This window comes from Idiotropiscis lumnitzeri, chromosome 21 (assembly GCF_059441095.1).
Source record: "Idiotropiscis lumnitzeri isolate Australia: NSW breed Sydney's pygmy pipehorse chromosome 21, RoL_Ilum_1.0, whole genome shotgun sequence".
NCBI lineage: Eukaryota > Metazoa > Chordata > Actinopteri > Syngnathiformes > Syngnathidae > Idiotropiscis > Idiotropiscis lumnitzeri.
This window is the reverse complement of record NC_142411.1, coordinates 2863615-2886065: the sequence shown is the minus strand read 5'-3', so window position 1 is coordinate 2886065 and position 22451 is coordinate 2863615. Positions and strand designations below refer to the sequence as shown.

General features: G+C 42.0%; 2 protein-coding genes across 2 annotated transcripts; one reads left to right on the top strand and one right to left on the bottom strand.

Annotated features, from left to right (window-relative positions):
- Window positions 1-11769: 11769 nt before the first annotated feature.
- On the bottom strand, window positions 11770-15350 carry LOC148316457 (solute carrier family 25 member 47-A-like). Its single transcript, XM_088285937.1, has 6 exons — window positions 15205-15350; window positions 14324-14367; window positions 14154-14225; window positions 13405-13584; window positions 12972-13227; window positions 11770-12858 (listed from the first exon to the last, which is right to left on the bottom strand). The coding sequence occupies exons 1-6, from the start codon at window positions 15239-15241 to the stop codon at window positions 12545-12547; spliced, it is 903 nt and encodes a 300-aa protein (XP_088142063.1). The 5' UTR covers window positions 15242-15350; the 3' UTR covers window positions 11770-12544.
- Window positions 15351-16097: 747 nt separating this feature from the next.
- On the top strand, window positions 16098-22326 carry LOC148316456 (mitochondrial basic amino acids transporter-like). Its single transcript, XM_088286865.1, has 4 exons — window positions 16098-16475; window positions 18751-18794; window positions 19184-19267; window positions 19930-22326. The coding sequence occupies exons 1-4, from the start codon at window positions 16448-16450 to the stop codon at window positions 20704-20706; spliced, it is 933 nt and encodes a 310-aa protein (XP_088142991.1). The 5' UTR covers window positions 16098-16447; the 3' UTR covers window positions 20707-22326.
- The last annotated feature ends 125 nt before the right edge of the window (window positions 22327-22451 follow it).

The window sequence follows — 22451 nt, the reverse complement described above, 5'->3', positions numbered from 1 at the left end:
TTATTTGACGTCTTTATTGGTGATTTTCATTGGCTTCACTCAATTACGTTTTGTACATGTTAGTCTTAAAACGTCAATAGCAATCGCTTTTCTCTGGGAAAAAAAAAAATGCCATGGTTTAGTTCCCGGACTCTTGACTAATACATTTAAATCTGTAAACACCAGATGAACATTCATCTTGGGCTACTTCACTGAGATGACAGGCCTTGTCATTAGCGACGTGCAAAAAAAGTATGTTTGCGTTCAAGGCAGCGGAAGTAACGCATGTTTTTATTAGCCTGTTGAGTGATTACGAGCACGCGGAGACATGTTCTGCTGGCTCTCTGTCAACGTGTGCTCGGATCATGCGAGGACACACACGCGCGCGCGGCACACACGCACACACGCACACAAAGGTTCCCGTTGGTTGAATACAGCTGGATTGGCCAAAGTGGTGCTTTCGCACTCGGCCGTGCGTGATGTGACCCGCATCTTGTTGTTGTGCGACTTTGCTCACTTTGTGTTCCTTCAAACGGACCCCGTGACGTCGTCTTGTCAAACAGAAAGTGAAGTGCTGGTGATTTGTGCGCTACCAAGGGTCAAACATCAAGCAGATGGCTTTTAAGAATCAATAGGCTTCCAGCTTGTTGACTTGGTGTCAAGTCCGACGCGATAAGAAAAGAGACTTCTTTGGACTTGTTTCGACAGCAAAATTGTATAAACATGACGAGTTGGGAAGAATGATGATATTGGCCAAGTCTCAGCTTAACATTCTCAAACGTTGGACATGTGTGAAAATGCAGTGGCGGCCGGCAAATAGAGAGCCCTTGGGCACCGCGCCACCACTCACCAAGAAGATGTGGGAAAAAACGGAATTTTGGTCGAATAGAAATCTTTAGAAAAATGGATTATATCAATTTATAGCAGGATAAATGTTGGGGCAAAAAATGTATATATATACATGAAGGTCAGGTGACAATTTTTCTCGAACTTTCCAGGCTCTGCTGAATGAGTTTTGGAAAGTTATTGAAGTGAATCTCCTCCTTATCATGTGATTTCAGCATCACATTTAGACTTGACACACAATCTGTTTGGCAGCGTTTTTGGAAGGAAGTTGCGCACGATGTCAGCCTCACCTCAAATGCACTGTGTTATTTGTGTCCGTACGTTAGTGTCTGCGTGCAGCTGTTACCACCGGACTGCCGTCATTGGTTTTGCTTTCGAGATGGCGCGTGCCGCCGCCTTTTGCTCCCCATGCATCACCAAATCCAGCGAGGACATTTTGTTTGTGCGTTAACGTTGCGCAAGTGTTATCAAGCGGTAAATGGAGGCCTCCCCCAAGACGCCACCCACGTTGCCGCAGTGGCTGATGTGAAGTCACGCGTGATGACCAGACGAGGACAAACAAACTTCTGTGGGAAATGGATAAAGATAAGAGACAGAGTTCCCGTATATTTTTTTTCTCAGCATCAAATCAGGGTAGTGCCTGTCAAAAGAATCTTTCTGTCCGCAGATGTGCGTGCTCAAGCGTCGCGGCACGTAGCAAAAACGTTTCTAATGTATTTTGTAATGACGGAAAATAATCCGGATATGAATAAACCACTTGGATTTAGAGTGCCTCGTTGTTGACCTTGAGTGCACGCATGCCACGGAGAAAAGGTGGAATATATTTTGCGATTTAAGTATGTAGTACGTAGAATCCGTGTGGGCCGCTCCAATTTTTAACCACACTTTTTTATGTGGCGTATCAAATTTACAAGACTCTTATTTAAACTTTACAAGGACTTTGAGGTAAGGATCGGCGCTCAGACGGGTGCTAAGATTGAGTCATAGATTTATGTGGCTCAGGTTATGTTTGCACTTAGTCGTCCACCTGAGTCTGGTGCGTGCGTGTGTGCATGTGTGTGTCGTTCTTTTCCAGCTGTGAGCAGCAGGTGTTTTCAAAGCGTGACTCATGCCATGAGCGCGCTCGGCCATTGCAACACTTCTTCTTGCCACAGCCGTCATGTTTACGAGAGCGCCGTGTCCTAGTTTTGGGTACGAAGGGGACGTGTTTCCGCTTGTTGCACCACCTGTTTATCGTTTTAGGATATTTTTCATATTTGTCCTGAGGTAAATCGGCTTTTATTTATTGTCATTATTAGTCATAGCCGTAGTCATTTTATTTATTTTTTTGTGTGAAATTAATAACTGATTGAATAATGATTTGGTCTGTAACTGAGGATCATTTGAATAATCAATTTATTTGTCGATTGTTATCAAATGTAAGAGCCAGTTCTTCTTGCCGTTACATCCATTAATCGCTTTATCGAATTTATTTATTTAATTACTTTTATTCCCGTTCTTTTTTCCAAAACAGGATATTATTTCAAAAATGCACAAATATAAATTGATTTTGTTTGAGTTAGTAGTTTGGTCTGTAGAATGTCAGAAAATCAGCAAAAAATATTCATCACTGTTTTCCATGGTGAAAGCAAAGATGGTTGCAAATTTGGACAGTTTTACGTATCCAAATGAATAATCATAAATTAAAATAATGATTGAATAAAATAAATGATGTTTGTATTGCTATTCTATAATTAAAAAAAAAATAACTACACTAATGTTTTTGGTTTTGCTTGAATTTTTCAGGCTCCCAGCCATATAATGATAATAAAAGTAATTATTCATTTATTAATTTTTTTTAAATATATTATTTATTATTTATATTTTTTATATTAGTTTTTTGTAATATTGATATTAATTAATTATTAATGGTTCTGCATATTCATGACAAATTCATTATATTATACATTTACTTCTGTTTTTAATTTTTGTTTGTAATCACATTATGATTGACTTGTAATAACCCCCAAAAAAATGATATTTGAAATTTATTTTGGGCGTTCGTATGACTGCGACATTTCACTGCTCTCGTGACTGCCCCAAAAAAATACTATTCAGCTGCCTTGGACCACGGCCACGGAACAAACGTGCCCTTCCTCCTCGAGGTTTTCATTTTGCTCCCCGATCTCGTTTCTTCTGGCTTTCTTTGTCGTGTCCGTGTCCTGTCCTCTCGTGCACTCTCTCCTTTTCATATCCTGTCCTCGGCTCACCTTCCCGCCACCCCTCATTCCCGCCTCTTGGCGCACCAAACGCTCACATAACTCACCGACGCGCTGTGTTTGGTTCGGCATGAGCGCTGAAGCTATGCGAACCATTTCTTCTTTTTTCTCTCGGAATCCGTCTCATGAATTATTCGCAAACGCTTCACCAAAGTTTGCACGTTCAGCCACGCCAACTGACAATGACTTTCACGAAATCTTGTCCAGTGCGACGCCATCATCAATCATCACTTGGCATCCGCTCGCACGCAAACATTTTTTTGTTGTTGTTTTTTTTTGTTTTGTTATTTGTTTTTTGTTTTTGGAATCCGGAGACGGCCTCTGAGCCAACGCCTGAGGACACGACCTCGCCATTAATGTCCCATTTGAGGCAGAGCGGGCAATCGACTCGCCTGACGTGACCCCGTGAAGCGATAATAAGGGGGGAATAAAATAAAAGATTCTAAACCCTCCCCCCAAAAATATATATATTTTATAATATATAACTGACTAAATAAAATAAAAGTTTACGCAATATGGATTTTATCACGCGTTATAATTTTTAGCTATGTCATTTCAGAAAAAAAAATTCACCTGTTGCTGAACCTGCCTCTTAATTAATAAATATTACAAAAATATATTTCTACATTACATATTATATTTATGAATATTTTTTTATGATTTATTTATTTTTAGATGCTTTTCAATTTGAACTATAAAAGCTTGCGCAATACGAATTTATTTATTGCTATGACGTTTCAGAGAAATTCAATAATATTACATATTATTATTATTAGTCTTAGCATAATGAAATCCTGATGTGCTAGAGAAAAAACAACTAAGGCAGATTCAGAATCAGCGCAAAAAAAGTAATCCTGGAAAGTTTACTTGCAACTTTGATTAAAAAATAAATTACAAAAATTGTTGACCTTTTTTTTTAAATTTTTTTTTAACTTTTCTCATTCTTTTGCCTTATCTTAGCCTTGTGACATTCATTTAAACTAAAGTTAGCCAAATACGGTTCCCAGCTTCTTTACCCTGTAAAAGATATGAGTAAAAAAAAAAAAGAAGAAGAAAGAATAATTAAATAATTAAAAAGTTACTGTAGTGACAAAGATGGCTGGCGAGATAACTTCCCTCTGTTGGTGAGGGGTGGTAAATGCCAGTGAATCCACACTCCAGTACCTTTACAAAGTCAAAATCTCATCTCGGAGCAGTAACTTTGAACTTTGAACTGTGAGCTGAAGTGCATATATAGTAAGTTTATTGACTGAAGCGTCTCCCTTACGTTGAACTAACAAGACGGGCAAATCTACTCACCTGATCCCAATGAGTTCACATGACTCACCGGAGTTCATTCTCAAGACGTTTTAATGCTTCAATGCACTCAAGCACTTACTTTTATGGCCCCCAGCGTAGGGGAAGGGCGAATGACGCCGCAGTGATGACTACTGGTTGCTTAGTGACCAAATAGGAAGTAGCCTGGTGTCTTTTCCTGCTGGTTTGGATATGAAGGTTAAGAAATATGGATTTATCCCTGTTTCACGAAAAGCAAATGTGAAAAGTGTTTGGTGAGTCTATGAATAATGTTAGGCTAATATTTGTAATGTAAAAAAAATAAGAATAAAATAATAGCACGTTTAATAGCCTGATGAATTCAAAGTAGTGAAGTCAACATTTGTCTTGCGTCCCGGTACTCGGGACGCGACATGAATCATTTTTTTTTCTCTCTGCTACTGCCACTCTGACATCACTCCGCCACCACCTCACTCGGCGCACTGAACTCGGCTCATGCGCAGGGCAAATCCCGAAATTGTGATTCATAAAGCATCACAATACCACTTTCTTACTTTTATAACGAACTGGATTAACGGTAAAGCCAAATAATCTCCTTTCCTCAGTCATAATGCCGTATATGTCCAAATATTTGCATACAGGGAATTTATCCAAGATGTAAGAGGCATGTTTATGTGCTGGCACTGCTTGAAAAAAAAAAAAAAATCAAGTTAATCGGCTCGTGTTAGGATTATCATTGATCTAAATTAGTTCCAGTTATTGACTCTAATAAACAGTTGCACGCTTTTTAATAAATTAAAAAAAACTGCTTCTCTGGCGTTTTTTTTTTTTTTTAATGTTGTTAATTCAATGCACAATGTAGAGTGAGCGGCATTTTTGTCTTTGCACCACACAACGCCACCAGGGCCACTTGCTTGCTGAAGTGTTTAATGAGACGCAATTGGACTAATCCAAAAATAAACCGAGTGGCATTTTCCACTCTGACGTTTTCTTTGCTGCGAATGCCAATTACGATGTGGTAGATTCATGAGTCAAACCACTTGGACGCGTTCTTGTAAAAAGAATCTTTTGAGGCTGGCTCGGCCGGTTCTGGTCCAGATCGACGAGCGCTAACGATTAATGTACGTGGATGAGTTTCTGGAAAAGGTCGCTGGCGTTTCCCGCAGGCTTTTTGTTCGCCAGTGACACCCTTGGGAGTTGTAAATCATAATCATAGAGCAGGGCGAGCGGCGGATGGACGGATGGGAAGGTGATGTGTGGTGTTGGATGGTTAACTGGAAGAATGTTGCACGGCTGATGGCTGGACAATGTTTGCACTGATGGCGAATGCTTAACGGGTGGATACATTCAGCACGAGAGTGGTGTTCGCCGTGTTAATCATCGGACAGATGTTGCACGTTCGATCAGTGCTTGTCAAATTGTGGGGCGGGCTCCCCCGGGGGGGGGGGGGTACGGTGCGATGTAACCCTGAGGAACATGCCTTTTTTTTCCCTCCGCCGGACTACATCAAAGTGTAATTGCGCATCCTCTCCACTAGTTGGCAGTGGTGCTCTCATTGCCCATTGTAAGCAGTGTGTATTAACTCTTGTTTTGCAACGAAAATTATTTTTAGACGCGGGTTGGGGAGGGTGGGGGGTGCAAATAGTTTTCTTCTTGCTAGGGGGGCGTAACATAAAATAATTGAGAAGCACTGTGTTACATAAATGTACAACAATGATGAGTGACGGTTTCGGACTGATTTCTTTTTAGACAGTTAACCGACTGCGAATGTGTTTTGAGAGTTCACGAAATGCGCTCTGATTGTCGCGAAAAGTAGGGTCCCCTTTTTTTTTTGCTTTTGTTGACCGCTAATATCGCCTGAGTTGAATTGAGAGTTGCGTTTTTTGTTTTTTTTTTATAGATACCAGCTTGATGACGTCTTTATTGTCCACTTTGTGTTTGCCTCCAAACTAATGAGGCCTTTTTTTTTCCCCCCGCACAAGGAAAATATTCGCAGGGGCTGATGAAAATTTGTCGTAACCACGCCCCATCGGCGGACGGGCGCTGGGGTTGAAGCAGGTCAGCAGCGATGGCGGCTCATTGAGGCAGCATCATGCAAAGAAGGCCAAACAAATGAATTTGCTCAAAGTCATTCAGTGTTTGCTATTTGGTGTGCGGCCGTGCCAGTTCTCCAGATGGATGCTGACAATTAGGCTTAATAAGGCCCCGCGTTTGTTCTCATGACCCCACAAAGGCATCGGCGGGGAGATACTTCGTCCCCAACTCCAACGACAGTTGGAACGCTTTGGCCACAAAAGACTTTAAGTAGGGCAGCTTTTTTCATTTGGAGCGTTTACAACTGTTTGCTGATATCCAGAGAATACCAGCACGAGTTGTGTGATGCTAGCCTGCTGTGTGCGGCCTTTTGTACGAGCTGGAACGCCCGCTTGGGTGACCTGTTTACTCTTTGCTACGATAACTAGCGGGCGCGAAGGCCGGGGGGGGGGGCGAGACCTGATGTGAACTTTACTGTCAGTGTGTGAATGAAATGCATACAGGTAAAATTGAAAAAAAAAAAAACTAAAACTAATAAGAAACATTAAAACTAATAAAAACTAACAAACGCGCTGACAAACAAAATCGAGACTAACTATAACGTAAAATCCAGAACTGGTGTGAACAAGGAATGTTTTGACATGCCGCTAATCATCATTTTTTTTTTTCCGCTTTTCAACGACTTCGTGGTCCTTAAACTTCAACATGTCCAAGGTTTCAAAAAAAAAAAAAAAAAAGCTGATTTCCGCAATTTGTAAAGCCTCTTTATGGTTTCATGGGGAAACCGTTGGACATCGCCACCAACCATTAGTTTGTCACCGTTAAGACAACCGACGAGAGCAAAGGTCTGACGAGCCCCATGGAGGAATGTCCGCCATTATTCGGGCCAACATCCGCCGCGTTCCCCATATGTCAAATTCGATGTTTCACAAGCCATGAGAACGGCATTGTTTGTTTGTTGTGGACTAAAAAATTGCCCCCCCCTCCCCCCTGGCCATCAATTATAAAGTACGCTAGTGTTGTTGGACAAACACGGCTGTGACGCGCCGTCCATGGGAATGACGGGCCACATTAACGCAAAATAGCGACCACGCCTAATTGAGCATCGTGGCGAGGACGAAAACACAGCCTGGGTGATCTGATAGGTTACACAATTAATTGGGTCCTCGACTATTATTTTGATGTCAAGGAGAGGTCGGCGTCAAACAACGGGCGGTTTTGAAGGGACGCCGGCGCCAAGACAAAAGATTGCGGACACAAGGCTGCTTTTGTAAGAAAGCCCGATGTCCTCCTGAGCTCGGGGGCTCGCCGGGGTGGACTGACGTCCGCTTGAATGGGTCCCTCTCAAGGCGCACTGCTCAAGGTGCTACGCTACTAAGAAAGCGGCCTCCTCGTATACCGATTCTTAACCGAACCGGAATTTGGAAAGTGTGTTGTCTAACTGTGGAAAATTTCAGTTGAAGTGACTTCCTAACTTTCGAAGAGGCGCTCCTGAGTTAATTTTCTGGCAGGTCGTTTGGGACCCAAAAAATACAAATTCCAAACTTTTCATTAGTGATGTAAATGAAGCTTCATGAAGCACTAGTGATATTTTTTACTCCTCTAGGAGGTGCTCTTGTTTTAAAGACGAAGGTCAGTACAATGGAAATTTTGTGCATAACTTTACTTTTTTCAACTTTCCGGAGATAGTTTTGGATCCATATTGCAATACCGCACTAACTTGTCAACACACACACACACACACACGGGGTGCTGTGTAAGCAGCAAGGGTAAAAGTTCACGCTGCATAGACGGCTAAAACTCTGCATGTTGACCATAAATCCCTAATCTGGCACGGTGACATACACAATGTACACGGTCACCTATTAAGTGTGACTTACCCAGTTTTGCAAAACTCAACACCTCAAGCAGTGAGATGCACTTTAAGATCTCCTCAGCTAAGCTCAAACAACAAGATGACTTTTGTTCAGGTTCATTTATTTATTCATTTTATTCCCCCCGTTTTCTAATCAGCCAACACTTGAGCCAGGTCACCAGCGAACACACACGCACACAAACACACACAAATGGGAAGGACACACTGACAAGTGGCAGTCCATTTCTATACATAAATGGGTCCCCATTTCGATAGATTTATGTGAATTGTGTGTGACTGATTTAATCGGGTCATTTGTTTTAATCTGGCCCGCCAAGCATTCGCATCATCAAGAATCCTGTAATATGTCGTGTTAATTGACTTTGTTTTCCTAAAATCACTTAAAACTCATTCACGTAAAAGAAATGTACTTTTTGGCTTCGATATCCGTCAATGGCAGTGAACGAGTTAACCGCGGGAATCTTACTGCACTTCACTCGTTCGTCCGATCACTCAAACGCTGATGCTAAAGAACCAGGCCGTCATCAACATTCCTGTCCTGTGCTCATTTTGGCTTGAAATGTGCGCTTGCCCTTTTCTGCGGCGCATGCGAAGTACATGAAAGCGCTCGACGATGAGGACCAGCTCATTTGGTATTCAGTACGCGTGACGAATCCTCTATAGGGTGCTCGTGTGGAGGCTGTCAAAGGCTTTCTCCACATCTGTGAAATGCATGTACAGCTGCAGTCGTGTTGCTTTTGAACGTCGGTACGGTCCAAAGATCTGGTCTCAGCACCCGCTGTACGTTCTGAGTCTTGCTTGATGTTGACCTACTCTGTCTGACGTCTATTGACGTCATCTTGTGTTTTAGTTTGTGCGGACAATAGTGCACAGTCTCTCAAGGTTCGCTTCTTTGTTTGCCGCAAAATTAATTATTGTGCTCAGTCGTCTCGTGCCTTCGTTCATTCCCGTTCAAAGACCGGGTGAAAAATTCTGCATTCAGCCGGATTTTCACGCTTTCTTTTCTTGACTGGTTTAGTTTGTTATGGCCAAGTCATATTCAGCCAAATTGTATGCTCCGCAGAATTTTTCTACAATTATAAAAACAAATATTCTTTATTTGTACTTATTATTTTCAAAATATATATATATATTATATATTATTATTTATTATTATTATTATTATTTATTTTTTGTGAATGAAAATGTTTCACCATTTTATTGAGCTGTATGGCAGCTACATACGTTACAGTTAAAAAAATAAAATAAAAATAGGGTGACTTGTATTTCCACTAACAACCCAGGCTAAACTTCCCCAACATACAAAGCTTGTCTTTCAGTGGAGATGTATCACTTCAACAGATTTCCTTGAGACCAATTCCTTTGTCAGCGGGGTTTGGCATTTTAGAGCGTTCTAAAAAAAAAAAAAACGCAAATTAGGGAGTCAATCAGGAAAATAAGCTGCAAATTAGATGACTGTCTGCAAGATGTTATCTTTAATACCGCTTTTTATTAACGGCCGCACCACCTGCTTAATGGCGGCCTTAACAACATAACGTCCTTCGCTACCTATAGACTCCCGTCTGCTCGTTCATCAACCCCCCCCCCCCCCCCGATCGACGCCATGTGAGGCTTCTGCCGGGGCCCAGGGCCGCCTGAGCTGCTGCAAATTTTTTTCCCCAGCAGCAAACGTCACCGCCGTGAGAGCGCAGACGTCCCAAAATAGCCCAGACGGCAATCGACGCGAAAAAGGGGGGCCCCCGAGTGCTTTGAGTGTTACAAAAGGACAGACGGCGTGCAGACGCGATGCGGATAAAGCAGAAAGACTGATGCGGTGGACATGTTCGGTGCAGTCATTATCGGCGTGTTTTATCGCAATCCTGACCACCCTCCCGCCCCCCCCCCTTCCCCCCTCCACAGCTGGTGCTCTCCGTGTAGCTTTAATGTGAAGACGTGATATCAGCGTGCTGCTGTGAATGGTAATGATCTCACATAGCCACGGAACCCACAAAAGTGCCACCAGTGTCGTTTTTTACGACATCGTTAGCATCGGTGTGACCGAACCATCGCGTTTGTTTTGCACACAATCTCACTTTTTAAGGAGGGGGGCCTTGATTTCTGCATTTGTGGAATATTAGTTCAGCTGCATTACATTTAGATGTATTTTGCAATTGAAATCAAGTCAAAGTGCATGACGTAAGTTCGTTAAAACTGTGCAGAGAACATGCGCTGGCCAAATCCGGTTCGTCTAAAACGCTAAGTCCCATGACAGGGAACTTATTTATAATATAGTAATTACCCCTTCATTGTGTAAGTTAACTCACTATCATCGTGAATAAATTCTGGGTTTTTAATTCTTTTTCTTCTTTCAAATTTACATCATCTCACGATTAAGTTGTGTGCCACCATCTAGTGGTTAATAATGGAATTACAGTAGACCCAGAATAGACGAGTTTTAGAACAACAACGGAGTTAGTAACTATTCAAAAAAAAAAAAAATCTGTAGACTTGCAGGACCACCAACCCAGAACACGTGATGCGTGCAAAGGGGGCGGGGCAGTGGGATGGGGGCGTAATTTGACGATACAATAGTATTGATCTTCCACTTTCTGCTGTTTTGTTACACTTTTGGTCAATTGAGTGTTTAAACTGCGGTGCACTATTTGAGAAAATACCGTAGAATGAATGCACTGCTGCTTTTTTTGTTGGCATGATTGTATCCCATCGTTGCCCCTGGGCCAAATGACACGCAGGCTTTAATCAAAAGCAGCTAACAAAAGGCGACATTGAGTATTTTTTTTTCATTGCTTCACAGTATCAAGTCAGATTCCTGGAATTTTAGCAAGGTTCCCAAATGCGAAAGAACGTGGTTCATTAAGGCCGTTAAAGTCGGCGTGCGTAAGGTCACCAGAAACAGATAAACACGTTTTCAGAGGATCTTCAAAGCCTGTTTTCTGTGCATGAGCGTTTAAAAAAAAATGACATAAAACGCTTCATGGAAACGAAAAGTATTTGAGGACTTTACGGAAAAATATTTGAGGGTTGTTTTTGGTTTACTCGCCTTGTCCATTGAGCCATCGTTTTGAAACGTGATTCTTCTAGTGGATCTTTATTACGTCCTGAGAAGTCTAAACACGAGGCAATTATGCATGCAAACAAATTATAAACTCAATAAACACGACATGGATGACACCTTGAAAAATGTTACTATTAACTTGACCTTCAAATGGTCTTATCTTGAGCTCGTGACGGGAATAGTGAGAGTAATTTTCAAGATGTCCACATGGGGGCGCAAATTCCCGAAAGAAGCGCCTATGAACGTGTTGTGCACTTGACTTTTGTTGCACATTCTAGGAGTCTTCCTTCTCACTTGTCGTACACGAGAGCAAATACATATTTTACACACGTAATACCGCATTACACAAAGCATATGTTTATATTCAATTATTGGTGTGAGCCACCCAACCAGCCGTGCCGTGCTTTGCAGCCGCATATATAAATAATCAGAATCAGATTCACACATGCCAGAAACCACCACTGTATATATTTTGCATTATTTAAAACAACACTCTCAGTGTCGGAGAACGGGAATATATCTTGCATGATTTATACGTTGTCTAGATTGATGTTTTGAATGTCCTCTGTATCCAATGAATGAATATTTTTTGACTTGGCAAATCGAGGAAAATTCACCAAATCTGTTTTATTTAAACAACAAAATGACAACATGACTAATATTATTGTTCAAGTCATAAACATTGTGACAAATCATATATGATAAACACAAAAATGAATGTGAGTATACGACATCCCGCACTGATGTTTCAAAAATAATTCCATTCACTAATAAATAGAGAAATATGCATTTTAATGTGGCTGTTGGAGCGTTTTCTTTCCCTCAAGTCTTTCTATAGTTCTTTCCCCGTCTTGAGCCACAATTGCTTGGCCTGGAGCACCACCTAGTGGCCAAAAGTGGAAAGTTTGTAACCTCGTCAAGTCCTTAAATTCAGGAAATTACACAACAGGTGGACCTTCGGAAACTGAACAAACCTATTTGATTTATGTATCACTAATAGCACCGGTTGCAAATCTTATTTTTGTATAAAAAAAAAGACTAAAATGTTTCTTAAAATATTATCTGTGCACCAATATCACTTTACTTTGAATGGGGGAATTTAAATATATTTTTTAAGTTCACATTGTGTTCAACTTCTGTGGGTCCTGCGTAAGACCAACCCAGTGGCGGGATCCCTGGACCCAAAAGTCTTGACTTAAATAGTCAACAGGAGAGACGTTGTCATTCCAAGCGCACTTGAGGGGTGTCGGTGCTGTCCGGCTTAGCCTTCAAGAGGCCAGTGAAAGCTTCGTAGGTAAAAAACACCACCATGTTGACGGGGAAGGCGCGCAGGCAGTTGATGCCCAAACTTCGGAAGAAAACGCCCACTCCCTCGGTGCGCGTGGTCTCGGCGATGCAGTGGACGAGGCCCCGGTAGCGCCGTGTCCCCCTTGCGCCGTCCACCTGCAGGCGGGCCTTAATCACGTCCATCGGCGTGCTGATGGACCACGCCACCGTTCCCGCAAAGCCCCCGGCCAACATCACTGCGCTCCAGGCTGTAAGAGAAGACGAACTTGAACGTGTTGAAGCTCGGGTGCGGTCATATAACCTAGTTATTACACAAAAAAATGAAACTTTCAATTTTATTTGAAGTCGTCGAAGCTGTCACCTGGCTTCTCCGTCCCGCTCCCCGTCAGCCACTCACTGATGGTGTTGTAGGTCAGAAAGTACATGGCGAACCCGGGGCCGTCCCTCAGCGCCAACGGCATGGCTCCTCGGTACAGCCCCCGCGGGCCCTCCTCCCTGAGGATGCTCAGCAGACAGTGGACCGGCCCGCGGTATTTGGGCGTGGTCCCTCGCCGCGCCGACTCAGTCTGACACTGGAGGCGCACTTTGACGATGTCACCGGGCGCTACAAACAACACCTTTGCAAAGACGGAGGGGGCACACGTGTCACTTTTTAATATCATTAACCATCCGTCCATTTTCTGTTGCGGTCGATAAAGCCAATGACATCAATGCTGAAGTCTTGCGCAATGTTGCGTATTGACGCCGATTTATTCGTTCTTTCAGATTTTGGGCATCGAGTCACATTAGCTCACCTGCGTTATGCCGCCCGCCATCCCTGAAAGGAAGATCTGCGGCTTGGTGCCGGGACCGTGGATGGCGCCATGCGCCTGCTTCAGACACTGCAGACAGTTCCTGTAGGTCCCGAACGCCACGGAGGACGTGAGGGAGATTGTCGCCATCGGCAGTGACATGCCTTTGAAGAAGCCGTGCACCTGATGACATCCCAGAACGTATTATTGTAAATATGTACTGTGATAAGCTGAAGTGTGTTTAAAGCATGTTCTATCGCTCTATTTCGCAGATTTTCGTTTATTGTGGGCGGCCCTGGAACACAACAACGTTGTCCTACTGTCAGGGGAATGTGAGAGTAAATTTCTTCAAACTCAGACTGAGCTCCTGTATGGAAAGCATAGTATGGATTTGGAAAAAAAAAAAAATCAGCAAACAGGTATGCAATAATTCACGAAAACCAGACGAGCACACGTGGAGGTTGGGCGAGGAGCGCCCTCGGGGGCAACATTACAGCCCTTCTGCAGAACTATCAGGTGCTACCACATTCTATCTTCAGGTGTGCCATAATAGTTGGGAGGAAGGGGGGAAGCCAACAGAATTGAAATGGAATGGAAGACAAGAATCAAATTATTCCCCATAAAAAAATATATATATATTTTAATCAGCCCTTTTCTCGAACACTATTGCAACAGAAATTCTCATCCAAATCTCGTCAAATGGATGCTCGTCTTGTGTACCTAATGAAGTGGCCATGTGCGTGTAGTCTCACCCCTTCTTTGGAAAACGTGCTGGCGAAACACTGCCATATTCCTGTAAACTGTCTTTGGGTTTGGATCCGGACCTGGAGAATGGAAGCAGTTGAGTGCTGAGCTTGACTTTTTAGTTTCAAATCATAATTTTGCAAATTAAAATAAATGTGGGGAAAAATAGACTGTGTACCTTGACAGTGTCCAGAGGGTATCCCACGGCCATGCCACAGGCCCCTGCACAAAGAAATAAAAGCATTAAGGAGACACACACACACACACACACACACAATGCATTGTGGGTTGACTACGACACGAGACACATACTGAGAAATCCCAACCTGACACAACTTGTCCTTTCACAACTTGTTTTTCTCATAACATGACTTCACATTTTAGTTTTACATTTTTTTGTTATTCCCATAACTTTGTCATTTTGATCTCGTGACATAACTTTTCATTATCGTACCAAAACGACTTTTTCGCAGTAACGTTGCTTTATTCTCGTAACGTCCGTCAAATGTCCAATAAAAACTGATTTGTTTTCTTCGATTTAATTTTCTTCAATTACAGTCTTAAATCACATGCTTAAAACGCATTAAAAATACTTAATCTATCATGATCCCCAATAATACAACTGATCCCCCGTCCAATCAAATGTGCAACTCAAAATTACCCCAAAAAAGTTTCCATTTTTTCAAGGTTGCATGAGGAGCAACAATGTGAAGTGCGCTATACAAATAAAGTTGTATTATATTGAATAACCTTTTGTCAAAAGTTAACTGAAGTACAGCACTTGTAGAAATGCATTTCATATCACTTGAATGTGGAGGGCATCAAGACGATACATTATACGCCCCTGAGTAAAATACTACGGAAGCCGTGTGGTTTTGTTTACAACGTATTATTAAACCCGATCGACGGGTTATGTCGCTCTGAAAACTTGCAGAAGAACATGATTAATTACCCACATGTTCATTGATAACTACTCTCACTGTGTACTATGTCGACGTTGGTTTAAGCAGACAAATGACGTCAAAGTGTAGTAGCCGCCATGTTGTCGTCAACTGTTACCTGCCAACGAGCCGGACACGAAATCGGCGAAGTGCATCCTGTCAGCAAGAGAACAGAACCCGGCGAGAATTGGTTTGCTGGCATGAAGCCATTCTCTCGCCGCCGATGCTGCCGCCTCGCCCGGTAATCACTTAACCTTGCATGGCGTGACATCTCGGGGTGGAGTTTAAGGAACAGAGGCGGCGAATCAGACGTCACCACCATTTCCGGTTATGGCCGAACGAAAAAAAAACTGTTTAAAAACGTTGAAAACAAAATAATTTAATGATTCATAGGCTCTATTATTGATATTTTCATTTATAGTAAATTGTTACCTTGGGTTTGTTTTTACGTTACATTCCAAGGCAGAAAACGTCAACATTACACGTGACATAAAATAACCCCCCCCTTTTTTTACCTGATGTTAGCCAATGGCAGGCGAGAAAAGTGTACACAAGCAAAATGGCGCCACGCCTAACTTGTTATTTATGGTTACATAAACGACACACTATATTTAAAAAACAGCTTCAGTGGATTAAGGAGGAGTATGTGTGGAGTATTATAGCACACAGTGTCTGTTTCATGTATATCAAGTTTCTTCTTCCATGACGTCCTTCCGAGCTATGAGCCAATTTCCCGGTTTAAACCAATCGCAGGCGGGAAGCATCACGTACACTCGCAGGTGTTGGCTTCTTTCCACGCTTTTGATTGGTCAGAAATGCACCAAACCCAACCCCGACGTAATTTAAACCTTTAGAGCACCCTCTCCCCGCATTAGCCAATCATAGGTCGTAAACATTCACACGAGCAGGTGTTGTCTTCCTTTCCGGCCTGTGATTGGTCTAAAAACGGCCAAACTCCTCCCCTCTCGAGTTTACTTCCTGTGACGCTCATTGCTCCAAGGCAACCTCTGTGAAGCACGGGACTCACACACACAAAACTGTCAAGCGCGCTTCTGGGAGGACGGAGGGGTCACACGGCAGTTGTTTTTTCAGAAATAAATACAAATTTACAAATTAGCATCCGAACGTGACACAGAAGTCAACAGGGGGGAGGGGGGGAGGAAGAGGCCCGCCACAGCGCCGAGCTAAACGTCGCTTCAATTAGTTGACGAGCCAGATTACAAACTGTCACGTGGGCTATCATTCCGCGTGTAGGCGTTCCGGAAATCGATTAACTGGGTGTGGAAAGAAGCGAGATTAACGTGATTTTCCTCGAGTGGAAATTATCCAAACGCGGGCAGGTGACTCGGTGTAGAGCGGTGATGGACTTCGTGGCTGGCTGCATTGGCGGTAAGTGAGCCTCACCCCCCCCTTCCCGTTTGACCAAAGTGATGCAACTCTGCGTTCTGATTACAACTAAATGCATTTTCAAGGTAGAACCGCGGGTGGCCACGCTCGGCTGCATCCGAATTGTTTACAGTCGATTTTGTGCAGGTCTTCAGAATCAGATTTCTGCTACACTTGGCTGCAGTCACATCTCATAATTTTGATCGGCGGACAAGTTTGAAGTGATCTTTGAGTTTATTGGCTTTGTTGTTTACATTGTGAGACTTTTTGCATGTGTCGTGTGGCTCAGAAATGAATAGGAAAAACCAGTTCCCGTTTTACATACATTTTAAATATGAGATCAAAAAGAAGCAATTTTATTACAAGAAAAACATCAAATGTCATTTGAAGTAATTGCAAATTATGATGACTAATTGTAATTTTTACTGTACTTAATTCATGTAACGTTTAAACCTATTTGTTAGTCTCGTTACTTTTTTATCGTCATCGCTTGATTACTCGTGTAACATTGTGACTTTTTCTTGTAAATATGGTTATTTTCTTGTGTGCCATAACATTTTTAATATTGTAGAGGTATGGCTTTTTTTTTTTACGTAATCTGTTTCTTGTACGCATTAATTTATTTTTCTTTTAAACACTAAGATTTTTTTTCCTCGAACTCCACCACTTTTTATCGTAACATTTCGACAATTTTTTTCTTGTGACTTTGAATTTCCTTATGACCTCACCATGTTCATAACATTCCAACTTTATTTTTACTAACGCCGACTTTTTTTGTTAACGTCTCAACATTGTCGTAACATGACTTTGCCACTTTTTTACTTCTAACTTTGCAACGTTTTCGTTTTTAACATCACTTCCTTATTTCACTTTTTTTTTTTTTTTAACTTTTTTTGCAACTACGATTCTTTTGTCGTAACCTGACTTTTTTCTTGTGACAGATTTTTTTTTTCCTTTTGTCGAATTGCAACTTTTAACTAGAACTCTTTTCTCATGTTACTTTTTAAAATTTCTTACAACATTACTTCATTCTCATAACACTCAACTTTGCCTTGTAAGGACAAACACACAAATTCACCCATTCATTCTTTGCTTTATAAAACGTGTGTCTTTCCTATTTAGCTACTGATTAGCGTACACGGGCCACCGGGACACGTGGCAAGGAGAATGAATAATGTTTTGTCAAGGCTATGCCCTCGTTTGGGTGTTGTTCCACCTGAGTTGAGAGCAAAATGACAAGTTGAGCCAGCGGCGGCGGATGTGTAAAGTTTACACGCACGCACACGCCACAGATGATAGGACGGTTTTAGCACACACCCCGATGCTGACCAATGGCGGTCTTTGTCTGCGGTACGCCGCTCGATATTTCTAAGTGCCCGTTCTCCGCTCAGTTTTCCAAATAAGAGGCCCAGCATGCTTGCTTCAAGCCGTTTGTCACTTTGCCGTGAAGTGGACTGTAAAACTGACACATAAGAGAATGAAGCCTTGACTGATTACCCGAATCCTAATTTCATAATTATAAAACCTGCATGGAGCAGAGACTAACACGCACGGGCATTTATTGTCTCTTGGAACAACGGATGTTAAGACGCTCAGCAAGGTCGTCTTCCAACTCGTAGTAGTCGATTGAGGTGAATGGGCGGCGTCATTTGAGTCAGCCACGCACACGTGCTTGCGTTCTTTTCCTGGCGCTCTTTACAAATGGGTCATGTGATCAAGCAGGCGCTTAAGTGGGATTAGCTTTCAGACGTTTGTTGACAAGCAAGCGACTGCAATTTCCAACGGATTTCCCTTTTGCGTTTTCATTCGCGTTATATGGAATACTTTGATTGGCATTGAAAAGTACATTGTGATCGGCCTATGTATGGCTTGCGTTCTTGTCCATCTTTTTTTTTATTTTTGGTATTATCAGCAAAATATAATTATTATATATATCACTGTTATTCCTGCAAATTATAATTATGCAGTTTAGGAGCCAGCCCTCATTTCTTTGGAATGTAACCTGTTTTTGTTTCACATTAAATTACGTTCACCAGACTTTATCATTAAAAAGTTTTTTTTTAAATGACGTTTGGAAAGTCCTTTCTTTTTTTTTTCCTGTGTACTTGTATATCAGCATTCACAAATTCTCAAAAGCACTTTTTTGCTGAACCCATTTGCTCTTTTTGTTTTCAGGCCAAAGCAATGTTAATGTTTAGTCAACAAAGATTACTGGCGTGTATTGCCTTGGAACAAATTCACATTTTTTTTTAATGCCTTGTTTGTCGTTTGTCCTCAGGTGCTGCTGGAGTTTTAGTTGGTCACCCATTTGACACAGTGAAGGTAGGAAAGAAAACCTTAATATCCATATGGGGAAGAAACCAAAAAACATTTGTGCCCTTCGATTAATAAATGCAAAAATCTACAAAGGTCACTGAAATAGGTTAAAATTATTTTTAAAAAAGACAACTAATGACACGAGCCTCCTCCAAGTTTCACGGGAGGGACAGTGTTCCTTTTCAGTAAATTTGGATTTATTCTGACTGTTGTTAGCTTCAAATTTCAGTGAGCATTGTTGGATTTTTCTTTCATGAAAAGAAGGGTACAAACATGTTTATGTGCGTCATCGTGTGTACCCGCAGCCGAATGTTCTGACACGCGCCACCTCATTGATGCAAGATATGGCAGTCAGCAGTGCATCTCCAAAGTTTGTGTTTTTTTTTTTCCTCCAGGTCAGATTGCAGGTGCAAAATGCCAATAAGCCGCTGTACCGAGGCACCGTTCACTGTTTCCAGTCTATCATACGCCAGGAGTCGGTACGTATGCACTGGAATGCCTTTTTATTTTTTGAAATATTAAAGGCTTTTCCTTCAAGAGTAACAAGACTTTATGACTCGACTCCAGATAAGAGCAAGAAAATGAATGGCTGGATTTTATTATATTTTTTAAAAGTTATTTTTTTAGAATAAAAAAAATTGAGTAGTAATTATTTTGTAGGAATAAAGTCATGTTTTTTTTTTAGTTTATCTTTTTTATTTATTTTTTTTCCAAAGCAAAAACAAAAAGTAATTTTCAAGAGTACAGTGGACTTCCGTATACTTGAGATTTTGGCACCGGTGGATTTCAATATTTGCAGATATTTTATCTTAATTGCAATATTTAAATTTTTTTTCACCCATTTAACTGAGGAAATATTTTTTCTATGATTATTTTTCTTTCAATTATTTTTTGTCTAATTTTTAAAAAATGATGAAATATTTTATTGAATTCATTAATAATTTCAATTATTTTTTGTAATTTTTCACCTCAATAGATTTTAATGGGAGTCACTTACACGCAGCTCTTGAGAAAAATGATCTACTTGTTTTTTCAAGTCTTGTCATACTGTCCAGAACAAAGCTCTCTTTGTTTCCTCAAAAATTGTTTTAATCACACTCGAAAAGTGATATTGAAGCGCCTTTTCGATGCCTCTTTCCAGATGTTTGGTTTGTACAAAGGCATCGGCTCCCCCATGATGGGCCTGACCTTCATCAACGCCATCGTGTTCGGCGTGCAAGGCAACGCCATGCGCATGCTGGGCCGGGACACGCCCACCAACCAGTTTTTGGCGGGCTCGGCGGCGGGCGCCATCCAGTGCGTCATCTGCTGCCCAATGGAGCTGGCCAAGACGCGCATGCAGATGCAGGGCTCGGGCGAGATGAACTCATCCCGGAAGATGTACAAGAACTCTGTGGACTGCCTGGCGCGTATCTATCGGCGCGAAGGCGTGCGCGGCATCAACAGGGGCATGGTGACCACCTTCGTCCGCGAGACGCCCGCTTTTGGCATCTACTTCCTGGCGTACGACGTGCTGACGCGCCAGCTGGGCTGCGAGCCCGACGACCGCTACATGATCCCCAAGCTGCTGTTCGCCGGCGGCTTGGCGGGGATGGCCTCCTGGTTCTCCACCTACCCGGCCGACGTGATCAAGTCGCGGCTGCAGGCGGACGGCGTGGGCGGCGTCAACCAGTACAGCGGCATCGCCGACTGCGTGCGGCAGAGCGTGCGCAAGGAGGGCTACATGGTGTTCACGCGGGGGCTCACCTCCACACTGCTGCGCGCTTTCCCCGTCAACGCCGCCACGTTTGCTACCGTCACGCTGGTCCTCATGTACGCGCGCGGGAGCGAGCGGGGCGCGAGTGACTGCGAGGCGGCGCCCCAGCCCGCCGCCCGTCACCCTCAAGGTCAGGCTCAGGCAGAGACCTCCGGCCTGTGAGGGCTCCGCCCCCGTCTTCTGCTATGACACGTTACGGTTGAGCACAGGAAAGTTCAAACGGCTAATTGCGACGAACGCCGGCTGCTTGTTTTTAATTCCTCAAGCAGAAGTTGACGTAAAAGCAGTTTTGCTTCACGGTTGGGCTGCAACAGCTTGCGTTTTTGTGTCATGTATCCTGATTTTCACTTGTTTGTGTGTATTTATACTCAGGATGGGTGTTTACCGATCCCACCCATACCAGGTATTGGGATGATACTGGCCTTCTTTTAAGGTATTGGGTACTTATGGAGGCTGCCGATACCAGTCACCAATACTTAGAGGGGAAAATATTTTCTTAGGGGAAAAAAAAATAAATCAAGATTTAGTCTAAACGTGGCATTCTGAAAATGTGTTTGTGGAGTTAAGCCATCTCAGGAGGAGGGCAATTTTTTTTTTCTTTTTCTTTTTTTTTTTTTCACTACTTAGAACGAGGCCATTTTGCCACTTGCTGATGACTGAAAATGACATCACAGTTGCCCAGAGCTCAGATGACGACCAATCATGGCTCAGCTTCAGAGAGTGAGCCCTGATTGGTTGTTACCTGAGTAACTGTGATGTCATTTTTTTTTTTGTTGACGGACGTGCCAAAATGGCCGCCTGAGATGGCTAAAATCGGGTGGATTTTTGCTGCATAACTCCTAATCCACAAACACAATATTAACCAAAATGCCGTGGTTAGACTAGTGAAGGCACAGATTATTTTATTGCAAGAAGAGGGAAAAAAAAGAACATTGTGATTTTTTTTTTTTTTTTTTAATCTTAAGGACAAAAAAAAGGTACTAAACACTGTAGCACTGTACAAAAAAAATAAGTGTTATCTAATTGGCACAAGGGAACAAAAGCGCTTTTGAAATGCACAAGGAGGGTGTCGAGGGACCAATGACCAAAAGACGAATCAAAGTATCTTATAACTGGAATGTTTTCGACATTTATCTTCGTGTGTGAGATTCCAAAGGTTTTACGTTGTTGGTCAATCGAGTTGAATGTATGTTATTTACACTCCAGCACCGGATGGTGCCGTTCTTATTTGACCTTTTTATGTTTCTGAAAATGTCCAAAGTAATCATACTGTCTCCGGTGCTGCTTTTTTTAATCCTGAATGCTGGAAAAAAAAAAAGGAAAAAGTCAAGCTATGCAATCAGCTGCGCATCATATCGAAGAATTTTATTTTCTTTTTTTTTTTTAATTATTCTGTCAGAACGGTGAGACCTCCCAGATGCACAAGAAATAACTTTTTTTAAAATTTTTGCCCTCCAATTTTACTAATAAGAGGTTCACCTCACTGCGACTGTTATTTGTGGCTTTAGAGCACCACGCTGCTTTATTGCCTTCCTTTTTTTCTTTGCACGAGCCGAGCACCTGTGACGGCAAAAGTGATTTGGAGATGATTGCTTTTTGTACAAAAAAAATATATATACGCAGTTTAGATTCCCATTTTTTTCCCGGTCGTTCAATGTCTCAAGTGTACCATTTTGACATTTTCATGGCTGTTGAGAGCTTAGACATAAATTAGAATGTGTTGTTTTTGTTGGAATAATCATCTTCACATTGAGGTCAATAAATTATTTTCTTTGTTCTTAATTCCATAAGTTTGTTTAAATTTAATTTTGGTGAAAAAAAGGGTGTGATTTTACAGATATATTTTTCCAAAAATATTAATCTTTTTAAAGAAATGAGAGAAACTCACCAGAATTCAATCTTAAAAA